The sequence below is a fragment of the Bemisia tabaci genome, chromosome 9 (genome assembly GCF_918797505.1).
Source record: "Bemisia tabaci chromosome 9, PGI_BMITA_v3".
In the NCBI taxonomy this organism is placed as follows: Eukaryota; Metazoa; Arthropoda; class Insecta; order Hemiptera; family Aleyrodidae; genus Bemisia; species Bemisia tabaci.
This window is the reverse complement of record NC_092801.1, coordinates 9,561,186-9,582,181: the sequence shown is the minus strand read 5'-3', so window position 1 is coordinate 9,582,181 and position 20,996 is coordinate 9,561,186. Positions and strand designations below refer to the sequence as shown.

Here is a 20,996-nt window from a genome sequence, read left to right as displayed (position 1 = left end):
GCACAACTGGCAAAGGAGAGAGTGGATTGGATAGGTCACAGTGGTCAAAATCAGTCAAAACGGTAAAAATCTCTTCTTTGTCAACTCATCAGGAAGCAGTGACGAGACCGGGGCCCAGTCGACTCTACGCCTGAAACTACGTGGGATTCGATACTAATTTCAAAATTTTCTTCCCTGTCCGAAATTGAGAATATCGACAGGTGTTACATGGATTAAAATTGTTGGTTCAAAATCGAAGCCTCTTTACTGGAAAAAAAACTCCGGCCGTGAGGGCCGAAGTACCGAAGATACTTAAGGTGATTCGTCAAGCTCAAAAGAAGTGGTCGAACTGGCATGCGATATATCGCATCTTCTAGGTCAAAAATCTCGGCAGATTTTGAATTTTCAGTTAAAAAAGGACGATAGCCCCTGCGCATGAGCCTAAAGAATCATTCTAAATCCAAAAATCGGCAAAGTTCAGAGAAATGAAAGCAGGATAGTGTTTGGAAAAAAACCTAGCATTCGATTCAGCTATCGATTTCGGTATCGAAAGCGAGGTTTTTTTCCAAACACTATCCTGCTTTCATTTCTCTGAATTTTGCCGATTTTTGGATTTAGAATGATTATTTAGGCTCATGCGCAGGGGCTATCGTCCTTTTTTTGCTGAAAATTCAAAATCTGCCGAGATTTTTGACCTAGAAGATGCGATATATCGCATGCCAGTTCGACCACTTCTTTTGAGCTTGACGAATCACCTTAAGTATCTTCGGTACTTTGGCCCTCACGGCCGGAGTTTTTTTTCCAGCAAGGAGATTTCGATTTTGAACCAAAAATTTCAATCAATGTAACACCTGTCGATATTCTCAATTTCGGACATGGAAGAAAATTTTGAAATTAGTATCGAATCCCACGTAGTTTCAGGCGTAGAGTCGATAGACCGTATTCTATAACGGTTCGATGTATCGTTTGGTTCAAAACAATGGAACATAACCTCAAACCGAACTGTAAGGATTTTAATTGGAAAAGCTGAAAATGAGAAATTTCCTGACAATTTCACTTTGCATTGGCATTTGGTACTCAAAAGAATAAAAAATCTGTTTCAAAAGATCCGTTCTCTCAGATTTCTGAATTTATTTTTGAGGCTATGTTTATGTTTTGAACCAATCGATATCGATACAATCTCACCCGTTTGATGTATCGAATACGATCTATTGGGCCCCGGTCTCTTCACTGCTTCCTGATGAGTTGACAAAGAAGAGATTTTTACCGTTTTGACTGTTTTTCACCACTGTGACCTATCCAATCCACTCTCTCCTTTGCCATGTGTTTCAACAAAAAATGAAAGATTTTTCAGAGGATTATTCCCAAGAGGATGGCTTTGGCTTCATTCGATTTCCATCGGAGAAGCGATATAAGATGCGATATATCGCATGCCAGTTCGACCACGTCACTTGAGCTTGATGAATCATCTTAAGTTCTACACATTCATTTACCGTGACAAGTGCCCAAATCTGTATATTTATCTAAATCTCTACATTGATAATTCGACGGTGAAGCAATTGCACACAGACTCGACTTTGTTACATCCCCTCCACCGGTGCTCCCCGTTTCGTGACTTATTGCCGTCCCTCCGCCGCCGGGACAAAGTTTTCTGTGTCTGCCACAACATGCAAACGGCGGTGTCACAAGCTACCCGCACTCCACTGCTGCCAACCGCAGTCCCGCAGTCGCACGAAGAACGGAGCTGCTGGTTATTGTTTCAAGAGATTCGCAACACTGCTGGTGACGAACGAAGATTGAGTCGTACACTCACTTTGTCGTTCGGGGCGGGGTTGCCAACCTGGAATATTTTTGGTGGATAAAATAAATCGAACCGGTAAACGGTGCATTCGAAACAAACACCGTTAGGAATTTTGTAGGATGGACTAGAGTCCCTTTACACCGAGAGTAAAGACAATGGAGATGTTGCATGTGTGAGGAATTTGCGATTTGACCATCAATTCTTATATGTGAAAGTTCGCGAGAAACACAGATTACAACGAAAGCCGATCGTCCCTGGACATCATACTAAACTACAAAGTGTAAGTTGCGTGATACAACTATTTCACCTCCTGAGTCGCTCAAATTGTATCCATCGAGTTGAAGGCGAACTTTATTTTTAACTCCAAGCTTCCAGTTACGCATCAGGCATGACCAAGGGATCAGTGCTTAATGGAGATGTTGCATGTGTGAGGAATTTGCGATTTAACTGTTGATTCTCATGTAAAAGTTTGCGAGAAACACGATGGTGCCACTGGTTTTACCTGAAATCAACTCCCAAGCTCAAAAAAAGCGCTCAAGTTTAGGCCAAAATGGAGGGGATATCCCACGCTATCCTGAGAGTCCACCTCTACATCAAGACAAACTAACCATGCAAAGATAGGGAGCATATACATTAGCAGGGTTGCCGTATTTTCAGTTTGAGAGTCCCCAAATAAAGTGGCAGCCCTGTCAATGTATTTGCTCCCTATCTTTGCATGGAGAGTTTGTCATGATGTAGAGGTGGGCTCTCAGGATAGCGTGGGATATCCCCTTCATTTTGCCTCAACTTTGAGAGCTTTTTATGAGCTTAGGAGTTGATTTCAGGGAAAACCAGTGGCACTGTCGTGTTTCTCGCGAACTTTTACATGAGAATTAATAGTCAAATCGCAAATTCCTCACACATGCAGCATCTCCATTCGTATACATTTCTCTGGAGTGCATTTCACTTCGTGGCCTATTTTGCCCCCAGGAAACCCAATGAATAGAGAGTGAGATCCACTTTATTCAAAAATGACTCGACTACAGCCGCTTCTTAAAGTGGTTCACTTATGAGGAGAATTAACTCTCCATAAAGAGTTTATATCCGCCTAGTGCGAGTGAACTTCACTTCGCGAAAGGGTAGATTTTGCTCAGCACTCACATCACACTCCGACTTTTTGGGGGTAAAATACGCTCCACAGTGAACCGCTTTCCTTCTTTACTCCGACTTGTCGTACAGTGAATTCTGCTTGAGTTAAAAATAATTTTCATGGTATATTTTCCGAGAAATGATTCTAGGTGTTTCAAAAATAATTCTTCTGAAATTGACCGCAGTTATTTTTAAAACATTTGGACGATATTTCAATTTTTGTCGGGGAGGGGGGGTCAATACTAGACTTTTTTCTGGGGGGTTGGGATGTTTCAGTGTCAATTCCTCCTGATTCCAACAAAATTAACCTCAGTGTAACCCTATGAGAATACAACTTAGATTGCTATAATTCGAAATTTCTGCTCCTGTGCGGAGAAAAAACTTTGGTTACAACGTAGGTACAAACCGGGAGGCTTACCGGAGGGTTGATTATTGAAACTCATAGACAAAGTGATAGACAAAGAGGACATAATGAGTATGGAGCGATCCTATTGGTTAATTTGGGTGGCTCTTATAAACTAAGGGTGTAAATGATGGACTAATTAAAGGGTGTATCGTGAGTTGCCGTTAATTAGTCTATTACTTGATTCCTTTGTTCATTGCAATCACCCGCTTCCACCGAAAGGATCCCTCACACCTTTTCGTCTACTTTGTCTAAAGCTTCGTCGATAAATTTCAACAATCAGGCTGCATACGCTTTTCGGCTTATTCTTAGAGGACTGAATGCTCATGCAGTTGAGAGAACTGAGATGTTCAGTTGACATTTTTTCCCTATTCATAGAAACACCTAACTGCACAGAAAAAGAAATAGTACGTATGTTGTTTCATGTGTGAGCCAGACACATGAAACAGTCAGGTTCCCAATTGCAAAATATTGTCCAAATGACCTCCAGCTTCAGTGCAATAGAGACGGAAGGAATGAAATAAATTTCTGGATATCAAAAACTATTGATAATAGAGTTTTTTTTTTTTAAAAAAAAAATTTATGATACACATTTTAGCAATTTAATCGAGAGGCGTAAAAACTTAAACGAGTGGTTTGGCTAACACTGTTTAAAAAGTCTTAAACTAAAACGGTATTGCGGAGGCGCGCAACTCATTTTTGTCTGCAGTCTGCGGCGTTTGGCAACAGTTTCTCGAACTTTATAAGGATCGTTTTCAAGAAACTTCTTCGTCGCAATGAGGTTGGCTGGGTTCCCAACAGTGTCTGGATGTGCGGCGTAGTTTTTCTTCTGTCGCCTGTTACAAGCTGCATCACCATTGAAGGTAAGGTAACCGGTCTAATCAATTACAATTTTTGACAAAGAACAGAGAAAAATTGCTAAATTGACATCCATGATGTTGAAAACAACATCGCTCCAATGTTGGTATGAACACTTCAGCTTTGATGTAACATCCGCGAGACAGCCCATTTTTAGTTACCAGTTTAGTTACCAGTTACCATTTTTAGTTACCATCCCGGGTTTTTTACTTTTTCATCCCACCTCTTATCAACCAAACTAGGTTTTACCCTTCGGTTTCTTCCCAGTTATTTTCATGTACAGTTAACGTAATTTATACAGCCCATGTTTACTTAACAACCAAAAACTTTACCGTAGAAATTCTTAATCTCCAAACTCATATTGATACCTTTTTAAATTAAAGGTGGTTGATGTAAAAAATTCTTGGATGTATAACCTAAAGTGTCATGTTTAGACTACAACCATTTACAACAAATACAATCATGAGGAAAAATGCAGAAAGTGTGGATCCATGGAGCATAAAACCCTATTATGCACAGGCGATCTGCATTAATTGTCAACTTTTCAATTTTTCAACTTTTTCATCAATTACACAATGCAATAAAAAGACAAAAAAGTTATAAAGCCCCAGGCCCTGACAATATCATTCCAATATTGAGTATAATATATATACACAGCAAATTTAAACCATAAATGTGACTTTCCAGATACATGGAAAACCGCTCGTTTAGCTTTACTACCAAAACAAACTAAAAAACCAAACTCTCCGAAAGCATACCGCCCAATATGTATGTTAAACTCAATGTCAAAAATCTACGAATTTATTTTAAATAAAAGGCTTTTCCGAGTCATTCCAAGCCATTTTCAATAAATAAATTGTAAAACGCCAATCTTTTCTTGCCTTTCGTTTTTATTCTCTTGTTAGATTTAAATTCCTCAGATCAAAACGCATGAATGCTAACTTTTTTTTCAGTTTTCTAAGTACGCTCTCCCACAGTTTTTCAGCAGGTATAATTGTCTAAATACTTGGATCTTCACTTTAAGGGTGAAGATCAGAGTGTTCAGTCAATTATATCTTATAGCCGCTCCTCCAGTGATAAGATTTGATTCCGTGTAAGTGTAAGTCGTAAATTTATAAAATTACGTCTTATACGGAATCGAGTCTATCCCTGAAGGAAGGGTGACCACCCCTTTTCTTCTTTGCAAAATTTCCATTGCAAATGGTGGCCATTACACTCTTTGTTTTATGCAAGCTAAACAATATATTTGTGTCCCCCAGAATCCAAGATCCGAAATCAACTCATGCCACAGAAGGGTTAAGAGCGTTTTTCTTTTACTTTTGGAGTTCGTTTCAGAGAAGAACTGAAACACCATCGTGTTTCCCGCATTTTACGCCAGAAAAAGTACTCTAACCCCAAATCCCGCACAAATGCAAGAGCTGCATGCACTGACTCATTACGCTTATTCAGATCTACAATGAAACCACCTTGACCAGTGGCGAAACTCACAGGTCACCTCCTCGTTTCCAGGCGATAACAGGAGGCAGAAGGGCGGCTAGCAAAATGGAACCCGACCCTGTTCGCATGGTGAATAACCATTAGACGGGCAGGGCTGCACGGAGCGAAACTACCGGTTTGACGCTCTTTTTAATTGGAAATAAATTAGGGGAGAAATTAATTTTACAGAGCTGCCCGATGCCGATCAAAGCTCGTAATTTTCGAAGCTTGATAGCTTGGAAGAGACGTCAGGATAGCTCGCTCTTTGACAGCGTTTACCCCGTGCCAGTGGCGTGGCGTGGATAATCGATTATGGATATCTCGCCTTTTGAAGCTATGGTTCGCTGCGAACACCCAGATAATCGATCATTTTTCATAGGTTTGAGTGGCGTATCAATCGATATATCGCAAAGCACGCCACGCCACTGCCCCATGCGTAACCCGTCGTTCCTTTGACGAGGGAACGCACCTCCAGCCCGAGGTTGCAGCATTGAATTACATCGAAAAAAAATGATATTGCTACTTTAACAAATTTGTGTTTAAAAAAAGTGTCGGGTGTGTTTTAATGTAGATTATACAATCAAAAATGCTAATGGAGATGCTGCATGTGTGAGGGATTTGCGACTTGACCATTGATTCTTATGTAGAAGTTCGCGAGAAACACGATGGTGCCACTGGTTTTCTCTGAAATCATCTCCAAAGCTCAAAAAAAGCTCTCAAGTTGAGGCCAAAATGGAGGGGATATCCCATCCTACCCTGAGAGTCCACCTCTACATGTCATTCAAAATATGGAGAATTACACCCAATTTCACCTCCCCTATCTGGTAAACCGTTTTTACATGTAATTCTAGATTTCAAAGGACCATTACCGTCTTCAAATGGGTATTCTTATGTCTTGGTAGCCATGTCCACCTTGACCAGGTTCGCTGTAACGTGCGCTGCACGAAATGCTGATTCCTCCACCGTTGCAACATTTCTTATGCAAAAACTCATTCCACAGTACGGTTTCATAAAAAAAATCAGTTCAGATCGTGGCACGCACTTTGAAAATCAGTTATTAACTTCTTTATGCAACTCCTTTAACATTCAACAGCAAACAAGTACAGCTTACCATAGCCAGTCGCAGGGTTTAGTAGAACGTTTTAACCAAACTTTTCTTACAATTCTGCGTCATTACATCAACGATACTAGAAAGAATTGGCCGACCTTGCTCCCGAGGATAACGTTCGCTTATAATACGGAAACTCAAGAATCAACCGGATACTCACCCTTTTTCTTGTTGTATGGATTCACCCCTGACACCTCTCTCTCTGCAATACTTCCCTCGAGTAGTATGGATTCCAATCTTTTAGAAAACATTGAAATTTTAACAGATATCCGGAAGAACGTATCAAAGGACCCTACAACAAAACGGCCAAATCGGCCTAAACACGGAATCGTACGATTTTCTCAGGGATGATAGAGGGTCTTCCCAGACACTCAAAACTGGTCATATTTTTTGCCTAACCCCCAGGGAAAAGGGGGGAGAGGGGGTCAAAGTCAAAACCTTTAAATTAGCATAACTTCTCAACGGTTTGTCGTAGAAAGATGATCTTGGTGTCAAAATTTCCAGAAAAATGAGAGCTTTCAGAATGTATGTATGAAATTAATAAAATTTTAAATTTGACCCACTTTTGGGGCATTTTACAAGGTCCCCCTTTCGTAAATTTTCGTTTTTTGAGATTTTCGGTTGTTCGGTTCGCACGGATTAAAACAAAAACAATTTCAAATGAAAGTAGAGCGTTTAAGCTTTAAAACAAGCCCAAGATGATCTTGGGGAAACGATTAGAAGCGGAGTTATGAGTCTTCAAAGTTGACGCGGCGCGCGGGAACCTTGTATGTTCCGAGTCTCAAGGTCACCTGCGCGCCCCGGATTGCCTGCAGGTTGCAAGTTTTTGTGTTTTTATGCTTCTGTAGGTCATTTTTAATGTAAATCATTCAATGAAGATAGAATAATCGAAATTTTTTAATTTTACGGGAGGAGCGAGAGGGGGCTTAGAGTATGAACCATTATGTCCATCATACCTCATTAAACATTTGCTGACGATGACGATTCTGCTCTTATAATTTAGAAGAAACCATGGACCCTCAGTTCAAATATACATATGCTCCATACAGAACTGAACCATTTAGAAATTATAACCCATTGATGCCAAATTTTGGGGTACCCCTAATTTTAAAATTTTTTATAAATTGAGCTATAAGCTACAGCGCTTGACGGAACTCACTTGGTAAAGCCAAATAGTTTCTGGTAGAAGCAGACGAGCTTTGAGCTTCAAAACAAGTCTCAGTTATTCTTGAGGGGGCTATTTGAAACGCAGTTAAAATTTTTTGACGTTAATGTGGTGTACCTCGCCGAAGGCCCATTGTGTAAAATTAAAAAATTCTGATTAAACTATCTTCATTGAAGATTTACATTAAAAATGACCTACAGAAGCATAAAAACACAAAAACTTGCAACCTGCAGGCAATCCGGGGCGCGCAGGTGACCTTGAGACTCGGAACATACAAGGTTCCCGCGCGCCGCGTCAACTTTGAAGACTCATAACTCCGCTTCTAATCGTTTCCCCAAGATCATCTTGGGCTTGTTTTAAAGCTTAAACGCTCTACTTTCATTTGAAATTGTTTTTGTTTTAATCCGTGCGAACCGAACAACCGAAAATCTCAAAAAACGAAAATTTACGAAAGGGGGACCTTGTAAAATGCCCCAAAAGTGGGTCAAATTTTAAAATTTTATTAATTTCATACATACATTCTGAAAGCTCTCATTTTTCTGGAAATTTTGACACCAAGATCATCTTCCTACGACAAACCGTTGAGAAGTTATGCTAATTTAAAGGTTTTGACTTTGACCCCCTCTCCCCCCTTTTCCCTGGGGGTTAGGCAAAAAATATGACCAGTTTTGAGTGTCTGGGAAGACCCTCTATCATCCCTGAGAAAATCGTACGATTCCGTGTTTAGGCCGATTTGGCCGTTTTGTTGTAGGGTCCTTTAATTGCAAAAGCTCAAGCAAGGGATAAACAGCGTTACGATTCTGATAGACGCGAAATTTTCTTCAAACCTGGAGATTTGGTAATGGTCGGCTTAACGAGAAGAAATTCAAAATTAGATCCATTATTTAAAGGACCTTTCAAAATCATATCTAGAGAACAGTTAGATAATCACATTGTAGAACTTCCAATACGAGGTACTTTATCTAATGAATTAATTCATGTTTCCCGTTTAAAACCTTACAATAGTCATTCTCCCATCGTTGCTTCCGCTCCGCAAAATAGTGATACCTATCCAAATCAACGATAAAACCGTCATTAACATGCCAATAACTCGCGCCTTCGCGAAAGAGACTTCTGTTTAATCTTTCTTGTCCTGTCATATGTCTCATCTGTTCCTCACAGATTTTTTGTATTCCCCACAATTCATTCACTTCCTGCCACGCGGCATGCTTTCGAAAATGAACACAGACTTCGGAGAAACTGGCACTTCCTGCCTTTCATTCTGGTTGATAGTGTGTCAATTTTCAATTCACAAACTTAGTGTTCTTTAAACTCGTAACAGGTCAAGTTGTTCTCTCTCTTTCTTTCATTTATTCAGTTGTGTGGTTATTTTAAATTTAAATCATAGCAAACATGGGCATTGCAAGCAATGATATCTCCACTACACTTCACGATTCTAATAATACTATAACAGTATTTTCCTTTTCACAAGATTTGGTTCAGAACATTCTCCTTTTTCTGATACTTTCTGGCATTTTTACGTACTTTCTGTTTCTGTGGTGTTGAGACCCCGGGAAGGCTCTGACGACATTTTATATATTTTCTTTATTTTTTTATTATATTTATTCACCTTTTGATATGACGTATGTAACTTTTCAAGACTCGATCCTACCCATAGTGTGTGTTTCAGACAGATGTACTATATTCATACTCCTCCTATTGTAATCTGCATACTCACGCACCCTTTAAAATGGAATCGACATACATACTCCTGGATACATCTACGGACTTCTCTCATACGATTTTCCATCATTTTCTGTAAAGTTGAATCTTTCAATCCTACCTGACTGATCACTAGGCCCCATTTTCTTTTAATTTCCCCACCTTTCTTACATACATACGAGTCGCTGTTATAGCGCTCTTTGGCGCTTTGCGACACCTAATCGCCACAAAGCTCTATGACGGAAGAGAGGCTGCCAAAAAAGATGCTTGATTGGGTTCCTCCTGGGAGGAGGCGTAGGGGACGCCCAGTGAGAGGTTGGCGACAGGGGGTGTTAAGTGAGATGAGGGAGTGTCAACTCCCTGATAACCTGTGGGAAGACCGAGCCCACCTTTCTTACCTTTCTTTAATTTATTTTTTTGTAATTTTTTTTTTTCTTGCATTCACCTTCCATGTTGAAATCGCAGAAGCGATTTCTCATCGGCGAGGGGGATGTCGCGTATACTGCAACGCGTTTATTCATAGAGGTTCTCTATCTCCCTTTCTCCCATCGGTATTTCTCTATGAATTCAAAACCTAGCATCGAGCAAGCTTCACTTACTCGTTGCTGTGATCAAGTCGTACGCATCTATCTTTATTATATTTTTTATTACCAGCGTCACGAGATGGATTGAAAGATAAGGCTCTCTCAGGACTGAGCTCCACTTTTGAAAAGAGGAGTCTCGGCACTTCGGTTTTCACCACCAAGCACAGCCTTCCGTTTAGTGCTCCGAATGTCTGTCATGTATCCATCACCATCTTTGTAACGATTCCTTCAATCTATAATATACGCGAGTCCACGTCACCCAAACAACACAAATCTTTTTACTCAGCTCTCCCACAACCTCCGCCGCGTCAAGGATTTATTAGATGTTTTCAGTCCGTCTAATACCCAAAAAAACCCTTCGACGTGACACAAAGATAGGGAGCAAATACATTAGCAGGGTTGCCGTGTTTTCAGTTTTAGAGTCCCCTAATAAGGTGGCAGCCTAGTCAATGTACTTGCTCCCTATCTTTGCATGGAGAGTTTGTCTTGATGTAGAGGTGGACTCTCAGGGTAGGGTGGGATATCCCCTCCATTTTGGCCTCACTTTAAGAGCTTTTTTGAGCTTGGGAGATGATTTCAGAGAAAACCAGCGGCACCATCGTGTTTCTCGCGAACTTTTACATAAGAATCAACAGTCAAATCGCAAATTCCTCACACATGCAACATCTCCATTTAATTCGAGTTTTCAAAGTAGCTTTCCACTATTGGACGTATTTATGCGAAAAGGCGCTAAACGCCATTTCCAAACTTCTCAGTAAAGCAAGTTTGACTAAAACAATTGGCGTTTCCGTACTAATGGACCGATTTTGGTTTACTTTAGCTTGTTTGAAAGCTGAAGAGTTCCTCTAATTACGAACGTTGCCAAAATTAGGAAAAAATGCATATTAAGCGAGATATAGGGGATTTTTGCACGTAGGTCCATTTGATTTAATGCGCTAACCCGGATTCCGAATTAAATCAAAAGGCGCTATCTCCACTTGAATCACTTGATTGACGCGCGCGCGGCGAAGCTTGATGGAAACTTGGTGAAATTTAGTATCGGGGGGTATTTTTGGACGGGAAACTCGAATTTCGGGTCAAATTTTGAAAATTCAGAAATCCAAGATGGCGGACATGGCCTAAAATGCTATCTCGGCCCCTATCCAGCCGATCTTGGTGAAACTTGGTATCGGGGGGTATTTTCGCATGGGAAACTCGAATTTCGGGTCAAATTTTGAAAATTCAGAAATCCAAGATGGCGGACATGGCCTAAAATGCTATCTCGGCCCCTGTCCAGCCGATCTTGGTGAAACTTGGTATCAGGGGGTATTTTCGCATGGGAAACTCGAATTTCGGGTCAAATTTTGAAAATTCAGAAATCCAAGATGGCGGACATGGCCTAAAATGCTATCTCGGCCCCTATCCAGCCGATCTTGGTGAAACTTGGTATCAGGGGGTATTTTCGGACGGGAAACTCGAATTTCGGGTCAAATTTTGAAAATTCAGAAATCCAAGATGGCGGATGTGGCTTAAAATGATATCTATTTCTTAAACAAACGCACTACACGTCTAGAATGGCCGCCAATGAACCTGCGTAAAGCGCACGGGCCGGGTTGTGAAGGCCGGAGGTGGTGGGAGCCCAAATATACCTACCTAACCTCAATCTGCTTTCCCGCTGCATCTTGCCAATGTGGATGAGATGTGGAAATTTCCACGTTTGTAAACTTTAAATATATGGCACTCTACACGGAGAAAAAAACTCGTGCGTGGGACCCGAAGTTTGGGTCATATGGATCTCTGAAGTTTTCGGATTGAGCATCTGAACACTTTAGGTCTAGCTGTCGAGGTTCGGATCACACATCTGAAACTTCAGTTCTTACGTCTGAAGTCTTCAGGTGTGAGAACCGAAGTTTTTCGGATGTGAGAACCGAAATTTTCGGATGTGAAAACCGAAGTACTTTAGATGTAAGAACTGAAGTTTCAGATGTGTGATCAAAACCTCAGCAGCTGGACCGAAAGTGTTCAGATGCTCAATCCGAAAACTTCACAGATCCATATGACCTAAACTTCGGGTCCCACGCACGAAGTTTTTTTCTCCGTGTACGTTCACAATACACCGCCTCGTCGAGGTGCGTGGTTTACCTAGCAGCGTCGGATCGTGAATTCCCTTCATGTGCTGATTACCTATGTTAAAATTTTCGTATCTAAATAAAACAGTTTCTGTTGTCATTTTGAGCCCCTAATACCGAACTTCACACAAACGATTCAGGCATTGAGCTATTGTTGAAGGCCACATCCGCCATATCGGAGTTTAAAATTTTAACGATGAGGTTATTCAGTAATTTTTAATTTTTGCATTTTTTTGGAGGATTGAGTACGCACAGTTCGCTGGAATTTTCTCCGATTTTTTGAAACATTATTAACCCACGGAAAACAAGTTCGAAGTTGCGTATTCTGAGCTCCCATTTAAACTCGCGTCTCCGAGGAAGTCAAGATGGGGCCTGACGAACCCCTAGGTGACGGTCACGCTTTTGACCACGTAATCCTTCCAGCGCGCTCTTAATACTCATGAATTTCTAAATACTGTTCCGATTCCAATAAAGTACCTAACAGTGATTTTAATGAAAATTAAGTGATTCCGATGGGTTCGTTAATTTGTTCGCTCGTTAAAAGCCCCTTGTCCATGTCAGTGCACACTGACATCGATCGAGCCAGAGGGAACGCACGGTCGATATGTGACCGTCACTCAGGGGACGACATCTGGGATTTTTTGGCGATGCGCGTTTAAATAGGAGATAACATTTTAGGCCACATCCGCCATCTTGAATTTTGTGAAATTTTAAAATTTGACCCGAAATTCAAGTTTCCCGTCCGAAAATACCCCCTGCTACCAAGTTTCACCAAGATCGGCTGGACAGGGGCCGAGATAGCATTTTAGGCCATGTCCGCCATCTTGGATTTCTGAATTTTCAAAATTTGACCCGAAATTCGAGTTTCCCGTCCGAAAATACTCCCCGATGCCAAGTTTCACCAAGATCGGCTGGACAGGAGCCGAGATAGCATTTTAGGCCATGTCCGCCATCTTGGATTTCTGAATTTTCAAAATTTGACCCGAAATTCGAGTTTCCCATGCGAAAATACCCCCTGATACCAAGTTTCACCTAGATCGGCTGGATAGGGGCCGAGATAGCATTTTAGGCCATGTCCGCCATCTTGGATTTCTGAATTTTCAAAATTTGACCCGAAACTCGAGTTTCCCGTCCAAAAATACCCCCCGGTACTGTATTTCACCAAGTTTCCACCAAGCTTCGCCGCGCGCGCGTCAATCAAGTGGAGATAGCGCCTTTTGATTTAATTCGGAATCCGGGTTAGCGCATTAAATCAAAGGGAATTACATATAGTTCCTTTTGATTTTATTCGTAATCGCTGATTCCCTGTTTTGCGATTTTTCAGGGGCTGATTCCAGGGGATGAAATTAGTATTTTGGGGGCATATTTACGTGTGAGAGCAGCCTATTACATGGAGAATCCAGATCCGTTAAAAACTGAAATTTGGAAATTTGGCGCTTAGTTCCCTTTCGTATAAATACGTCCTATTGTAAATTGTACATTTGGACGTATTTATGCTAAATGGAATGTGCAAGTGGAAAGATGGAGTGTGCTCGTTAGTGGTCGGGCCATAACAATGAATGGGAATTTAAAAGCGCTAGTGACGTCACCGGCAACGATCGAGCCCGGGTGCGACGGGGAGATCGGTGACGGGACTCTTAAACTCATGAGCCCTATGCACAAGGCTATTGTCACATGCCCACGGCTCACAAGTTAGCGCTCAGTTCCTTTTGATTTAATGTCAAATCCCGCTTTTCCATTTTCTCAAAACGAACTTCATCCACTTTTACATTGTTTCTTATCTAGCTTCCACGAGCACGCACCCCATGTTTCTACTTGCATATAGTTCCTTTTAGCATATAAATACGTCCATTAGAGACATGTCGGACATATTCTGTATCAATTTAATTGTTAAATCAGCAATGGACCACTAGACAGGGTACGAATTTTAGCATTCTAATACATGCTTCTGAACCAAAATTTCACGTAAAACACGATTCGCGCAACAAAAATTACTGAAACCAACTCTTAGCGAAGATATTAACGTTTTTATTTCACACTGATTACGAGGAATTTGAACTGCCCGCTCACAAGAAACTCAAAGCTCTACGTGAGTCAAATCGCGCTTTACAATGGTTTCAGCACGCTTCTCAATCGAGCAATGTTCATTTCCCACCATGTGTTGTTCAAAGTATAAGCAATTTGCCATAGCTGAGCCAAAGCGTCAAGACTGAGGTTGCCAGATTTTTATATCGCTGAGACGTTTATGTAATTAATGATAACGTTTAGCGCGCGATGTGAATCACGTAGAGCATTGAGTTTTCATGAGCGGGTGGTTTCAATTCACGCATCAAGAATCATTCAATATCTTCGTAAGGAGTTAATTTCGGTAATTTTCGTTGTGCGTATCGTGTTTTACGTGAAATTTTGGTTCGGAAACATGTATCAGAATGCTGAAATTCGTACCTTGTCTGGTGGTCCATTCAATTTGTTATTCCTATTTACTGTTTTCTTATTTACTTTTTTGTCTTTTCTCCATTTGACGGGTTCGAGGCATCAAAGACATTCTGCGTAGGTGCATGGATGTTTCTTGATACATTTTTTGCATTTGAAAAACTGTGGAGAGAGGTGAGCATTGAGACTTTGTCAGGTGTCGTAATCGTCCTCAACGTTGAAGCTGCTAACCTCACACGCTCAGAGAAAGATGAGTCGGGTACTGTGTTTTTTGACAGATGTGTGTGTCCAGATGCATTTCTCTCCGTAACACAATCTTCAGCACCTTTAAAGCACGCACGAGCAACAGGATCAGTTGAACAATCCACTGATGAACTTGTCTCGAGGCTCTTGTTAAACATTAATAGTATTTTTGATTTTTGTTCAGGCTCCTTGAAAGTGGCCTTGGACCTCCTTGGAGGAAGCTCAATATCACATTCTTCACCGCTACTCGCATCCTTATCATCGTTAGATTGATTACGAGGAGCCATGATATTATTCCAAATCCTCCCTCTTGGTTTATTATCAGTCTCTGATAAAGAAATCACAGTTTCATCTCCTGATAAGTTAACTTCATTCTTGCTTGATAGCGACGAATTCATGCTTTCCTTAAGGGAGGTTTTCTCGTCGTTCTGTTCCAGAGAAATTTGTATAGAGTCGGCTGATTTTAAATCGTTATTTGAAGATTTCACAACAAGTTTCAGCCCGGTGGTTTTTTCGATTCTGACGTTTGAATTATCAGTGTTCTGAATCGAGGCTCCATACCCATGAACCTGTCGGATATTTTCTTTTTTATTTTTATGTTGAGAACCGGCAGGGTAGATACAAGTTCTGGCTCTACCTTCTGGCGAATTTTCTCTGAAGTTATGAAAATAATTTGTATCATTGTTCTTACTATCATCTATAGAGGCGGTATTTTCCTCACTTCTATCGACCGTCTGAGCCTGTCCCACTCTTGAAGTTAATTTAGACAGTGAAGTTTTTGAAGTTGATTCTTTACCTACCAACTGATGGTCGCTTTTCTTCTTATTTGGAGGTTGAAAACCAGCAGGATAGATAGAAGTTTTTCCTCTACTTTCAGGCGAACGTTCTATAAAGCCATCATGATAACGAGCGTGATTATGTTTACAATCATCTTTAGGGTTGGCGAAGTCTTCACTTTTTTCAACCGTTTGAACCTGGCTTTTCTTCTTATTCGGAAGTTGAAAACCAGGAGAGGAGATACGATCATTTCCTCTACTCTCAAACGAACGTTCTATAAAGTCATCACGATAACGAGCGTGATTATTTTTATAAATATAATCATCTTCAGGGATGTCATAGTCTTCCCCTGTTTCAACCGCTTGAACCTGGCTTTTCTTCTTATTTGGAAGTTGAAAACCAGTAGAGTAGATACAAGTTTTTCCTCTACTCTCAGGCGAACGTTCTATAAAGTCATCACGATAACGAGCGTGATTATTTTTACATTCATCTTTAGGGATGGCATAGTCTTCACCTGTTTCAACCGCTTGAACCTGGCTTTTCTTCTTATTTGGAAGTTGAAAACCAGCAGGGTAGATACAAGTTTTTCCTCTACTTTCAGGCGAGCGTTCTATAAAGTCATCATGATAACGGGGGTGATCACTTTTACAATCATCTTTAGGGATGGAAAAGTCTTTACTTTTTTCAACCGTTTGAACCTGGTCCACTCTTGAAGTTGACCTAGAGATGTTCGCTGATTCTATACTTTCTGCACCACTTGAAGAGTATGTGGGTATTTTCCTCTGGTTTTCACTTTTAAGAATACTCAGTACAAATCGATGGTAGCTACTTTTTCGGCTTAAATACTTGGTTACATCAATTTCACAGCTCAGGTCGTGAGCAAGTTTTGAGTTGACCAGAATCTGGTTTAAGTTAATTTTTTCTTTGCCTTTGGTAATGTAAAGAACACCGTGCCTCACATTTTCTTTGACAATTATCGTTTTAAAATAAGCTGCATCGTGATTTTCTAAAATATTTCGAAACACATTATGCTGATACGGGCCCCAGCTCCGTGATGTCCTGAAAAATTGAACATAAATCAACAATTCAATGATTCAAGCAGGAATATGCTTAAACTTTCCCTCCGAGAAGATTTCTTTATGAATCAAAACATAAATTAATGATGGCTGAAAGAAGAATATATGCTTATATAAGAAGAAAAGTCACTTACATCAAGCAGTGTTGGACAGTATCATACGAGATTGAAGGCACCCCAACCTTTCATAATTGATTGCATCTTTCAAAAGCATGCACGAAGTTCCCTCGCAAATTAAATCAAGTGACGAACGACAAAAAGAGGGCGTTAGTCGAATAACTTACTTGGTCTTATTATCTGTATTCAAAAACGTTTAGCATGATTTTTGAATTTCATCACAGGACAAAAGGACCTAATTCAAGCAGAAATCCGCTTTAATTCAGCAAATTTGTTCTTGATTCAAAATAAAATCTTCTTGACGGCATACATAAAAATGTTTCTGCCTAAGTTGGGTCCTTATTTTCTGAGATGAAATTCAAAAATTATGCTATACGTTAATTAATACGGATGCTAGGACTTAATAAGTTGTTGGACTATCGCTCTGTTTTTGTGCCGTCTGGCGCCTACAAACCTACAATGATATTTCACGCGTTGCGCAATGCTTGAAGTATCTCCTTAGGTTTGTAGGCGCCAATGCGCTAGCCGGCCGACCGCCTGTCGCCTTACAGCGTGCCACGGCGCCTCAAGCAACTATTTCACCACAGGTGTGTTGCACAGTATCATACAAAATTGAAGGCACTCCAACATATTGAAGATGGCAGGCGTCCTTTAAGAGTACGGAGCTTCTTGCGCAAAACAAATCCATATTGCAGTCTTTAAAAATAACAAAGTAAGCTATGAGTGAATAATTTGATTATCAAGCAACTCGAGAATAATAAAATTAAAGATGCAAATGATCTTACTCCAAAACAGTTTTTCCAGCGCTAATGTCGACTTCCACTGACAGAGGCACAATACCGTGTAAAGTTATTAAGAATGCTTGAACTTCGTATTCTTGGATCTTTTTGGGAAGTTCAAAAATCATGTTATCGGTCATGTCGTTGATTTCAACACCCACGTCAACCAGCAGTACCGAGAATAATTCTTTCCGCCCATCTAACTTTCTGCCCATTACAACTCCTCTGAACCACAAGTTATTGTATCGCACAGAAACGCGCTGAAAAGGAAACATGAAAGAAATTGGTAAAATTTTCATTGGAGAAAAAATCTCTCAAAATTAGTAGAAATACTCCCTCATTACGCTACACGGAGAAAAATTAAATTGCTGATTCAACAATTCAATTGCTAAAAACAGTGAGTGCAATGTTTTAATGTAGATTTTGCAACAAAAAAATGCTACTTTAACTACCCCCGTGGTTATATTAGCTTACAATGTGGTTAGAGTAGCATTTTTTTGTTGTAAAATCTACGTTGAAACATTGCACTCACTGCTTTTAGCAGTTGAATTGCTGATTCAGCAATTTATTTTTTTTCGTGTAAGTGAGGTAACCTTTGTGTACTGAGTATGGTACCAAGGGTGTGAAGTATGGCCGATGAAATATAAGATCCGGGTGGTTTTCGAGGAAACAGAGATGGACTTCCCTGTCGTGCTAAGGAAGAACACCGTATAAGCAATCCAGAGTTACCTTCCTTGATAAAACATATATTTTTGACAACATGCATGCACATTTTGCCTTAAAATGTTTAGATTTTTTAGACACATACATTCGAGTCGCTTTACAGCGCGCTCGGGCCCTCTGCGACACCAAATCGCCATCCTTGCCTATCGATCCAAAGGTCATTCTAGTAAATGGCATCTTGTGCTTTCATCCAGAATGCCACCTATCCACGATTTTGCTGGATGTCCCCTACGTCTTGTCTCAGGAGGAACCCAATCTAGTACCTTCTAAGGCAACCCATCATCCGCCATTCGTTGAACATGTCCATACCAGACAAGCTGTTTGGTCATAATTTCGTGCACGATGTTCTGCTCGGCGTTCTTGATCTCACGCACTCTTTCGTTCCTTACGAGATCCCGCCACGTGGTAACGTGGTGGATTTACTTATTTATAATTTGTTTTATTGATATATTTTTAATCGATATAATTTATCTAGATATACGTAGATAGTAACAGTGGATTTACTTCTTTACAATATTTGGAATTATGAATTTTGGCTCCTCTAGAAAAACACTTATGTGCATAGGGAAACTGATGGCACATACGTTGTTTTTAAACCGGGCTAGAATTTATAGTTCCAAATTGCAAAATGTAAGTAGTCCAATTGTGTCTCTAATTTTTGAGCTACTGATCAGCTGACATTATCAGCTTAGTTAGGTCTCTTCAGCAGGCACTTGTAGACCCGTGGCATGTGACGTGATAAATGACTGCCGCTTACGCATAGATACTTACAGCATGTTTTTCAAGATTTTCTGGAGGAACAGGTATCCGATTCACCCGCGAAGAAAAGTATTCATTAAGTTCCTCATCAATTTGATGTTTTAAATAAGTGGATTTCTTATTTACTCCTGGTGGGTAGCAGGCCCATAAAAGGCTCGGATTCACAATGGCCCCAATGGTGATCGGCTCTTGTTTATTGATGCTGATGTCTGTATCCCCCATCCCCTTTTCTGTACAATGAAAATGAGAATATTAAAATTTTAAGTTATTCCGGTTCGTATCATGCAAAAATGAATTTATCTAAGGAAATGTAATAAATGCTGGCAAAAAATTAAAACTAACTTAGCAATGATTTATTAACAAAAAAAACAAAAAAAAAAACAAACAAAAAACAAACAAAAAAAAAATGAAATAAAGAATTTGAGATCCAACATCAGCTGATAGCAAACAAAGGTTACCAAGGAAACCAAGGAATGGAACTTTCATAAAAACAGATTAATGGAAAACAGCGTATGTAAGGCACTTACGTTAATTACTGTGTATAAGTAATCGGTAAATGCGATTTAACCGAAAATCTATTCAGTTCTTAATCAGACTAAAATGGACAAAATTACAAAATTTGAATCATCTAACGTAAATCTAACGGTAGTCATCGTGAACGAAAGAATTGGCAACATAGGTCGGGTAACTATTATAGGTGGGAATATTATAGGTGGGAATGGGAATGGGAAAATTAATTTATCTAAGAAAAGGTATCATTTTTTCGAACAAGTAGCAATGTCTCAGTTCAATTTACTCTCTTGGAGACATTATAATTTAAAAATATTAAATTTTCCCTATGATAAGCTCCCTTCATTTTATGTTTTTAAATCCTCAACCATTCGATGCGCAAAATGAAATGCTTTACTCTTCAAAGCATGAATTCCGAGCTGGAATTGGCAAAAAATCGGAAAGTAGAAGAGTCATTTTTGAAATATATCGGTTTTCTCAGAGAATGAAATCTAAGTTTCCATAATTTAAGTTAAAATAAGCACAACTGCATGCACGGGAAAAAATTGAATGTTGCTTTAGCATTTATGTTGTTGAAAAAATGTCCGACAAGTATAAATGCTGAATGTGCAATAAAAAAATGTTATGTTTACTACGTCCACTGTTATATGAACAAATTACATGTTGAGTTAGAATTTGTTCAAATGTAAAATCAGCATCTGATACTTGTCGCACATTTTTTTGACAGTGCAAATGCTAAATCAACATCCAATTTTTTTTCCGCGTGAATTGGTATTTAAGTAAAAATTTAGTCTAGAGACAATTTTTTATCAACCTATGTAATTAAAAGCGGAGCCATAACACAGAAAACCGAATAGAGAAAAGTCGAAAAAAATGATATTGCTGTAGAATGAGCTAATTCAAAAAATTTAAAAATTAACATAATCTTGCTGGACCGATTATTCTTCTTTGAAACGTTGGAGGGCCACGCTTCAAATATGTTCTCTTCAGCAGTTGAGCGGTGAATTAATCTCGCGAACCGAATTCAAACAAAATCAATGTGTGCTGGGCTCCACACCTTCACTTTTGACGCGGTAAAAACCAACTGTCACTCAGTTTGAATGGTTAGGAACGTGCGAAGCAATAAGCCAATTAGATAAAACGAGGCACATCCCTGGTAAAAATTGGCAGTAGAATGTGTGTTCCAAAATACTATAGACCTAAAGCCGGCTGTAAGATTTCCAATAGCTTCTGTAGCCGGCTGTACAATTTCTTAGAGCCTTTTATAGC

General features: G+C 39.9%; 1 protein-coding gene across 1 annotated transcript; it reads right to left on the bottom strand.

The window, feature by feature from the left end:
• Window positions 1-10,009: 10,009 nt before the first annotated feature.
• Window positions 10,010-19,466, bottom strand: LOC109030837 (uncharacterized). Its single transcript, XM_072303981.1, has 3 exons — window positions 19,230-19,466; window positions 17,742-17,995; window positions 10,010-16,823 (listed from the first exon to the last, which is right to left on the bottom strand). The coding sequence occupies exons 1-3, from the start codon at window positions 19,437-19,439 to the stop codon at window positions 14,807-14,809; spliced, it is 2,481 nt and encodes an 826-aa protein (XP_072160082.1). The 5' UTR covers window positions 19,440-19,466; the 3' UTR covers window positions 10,010-14,806.
• Between the last annotated feature and the right edge of the window lie 1,530 nt (window positions 19,467-20,996).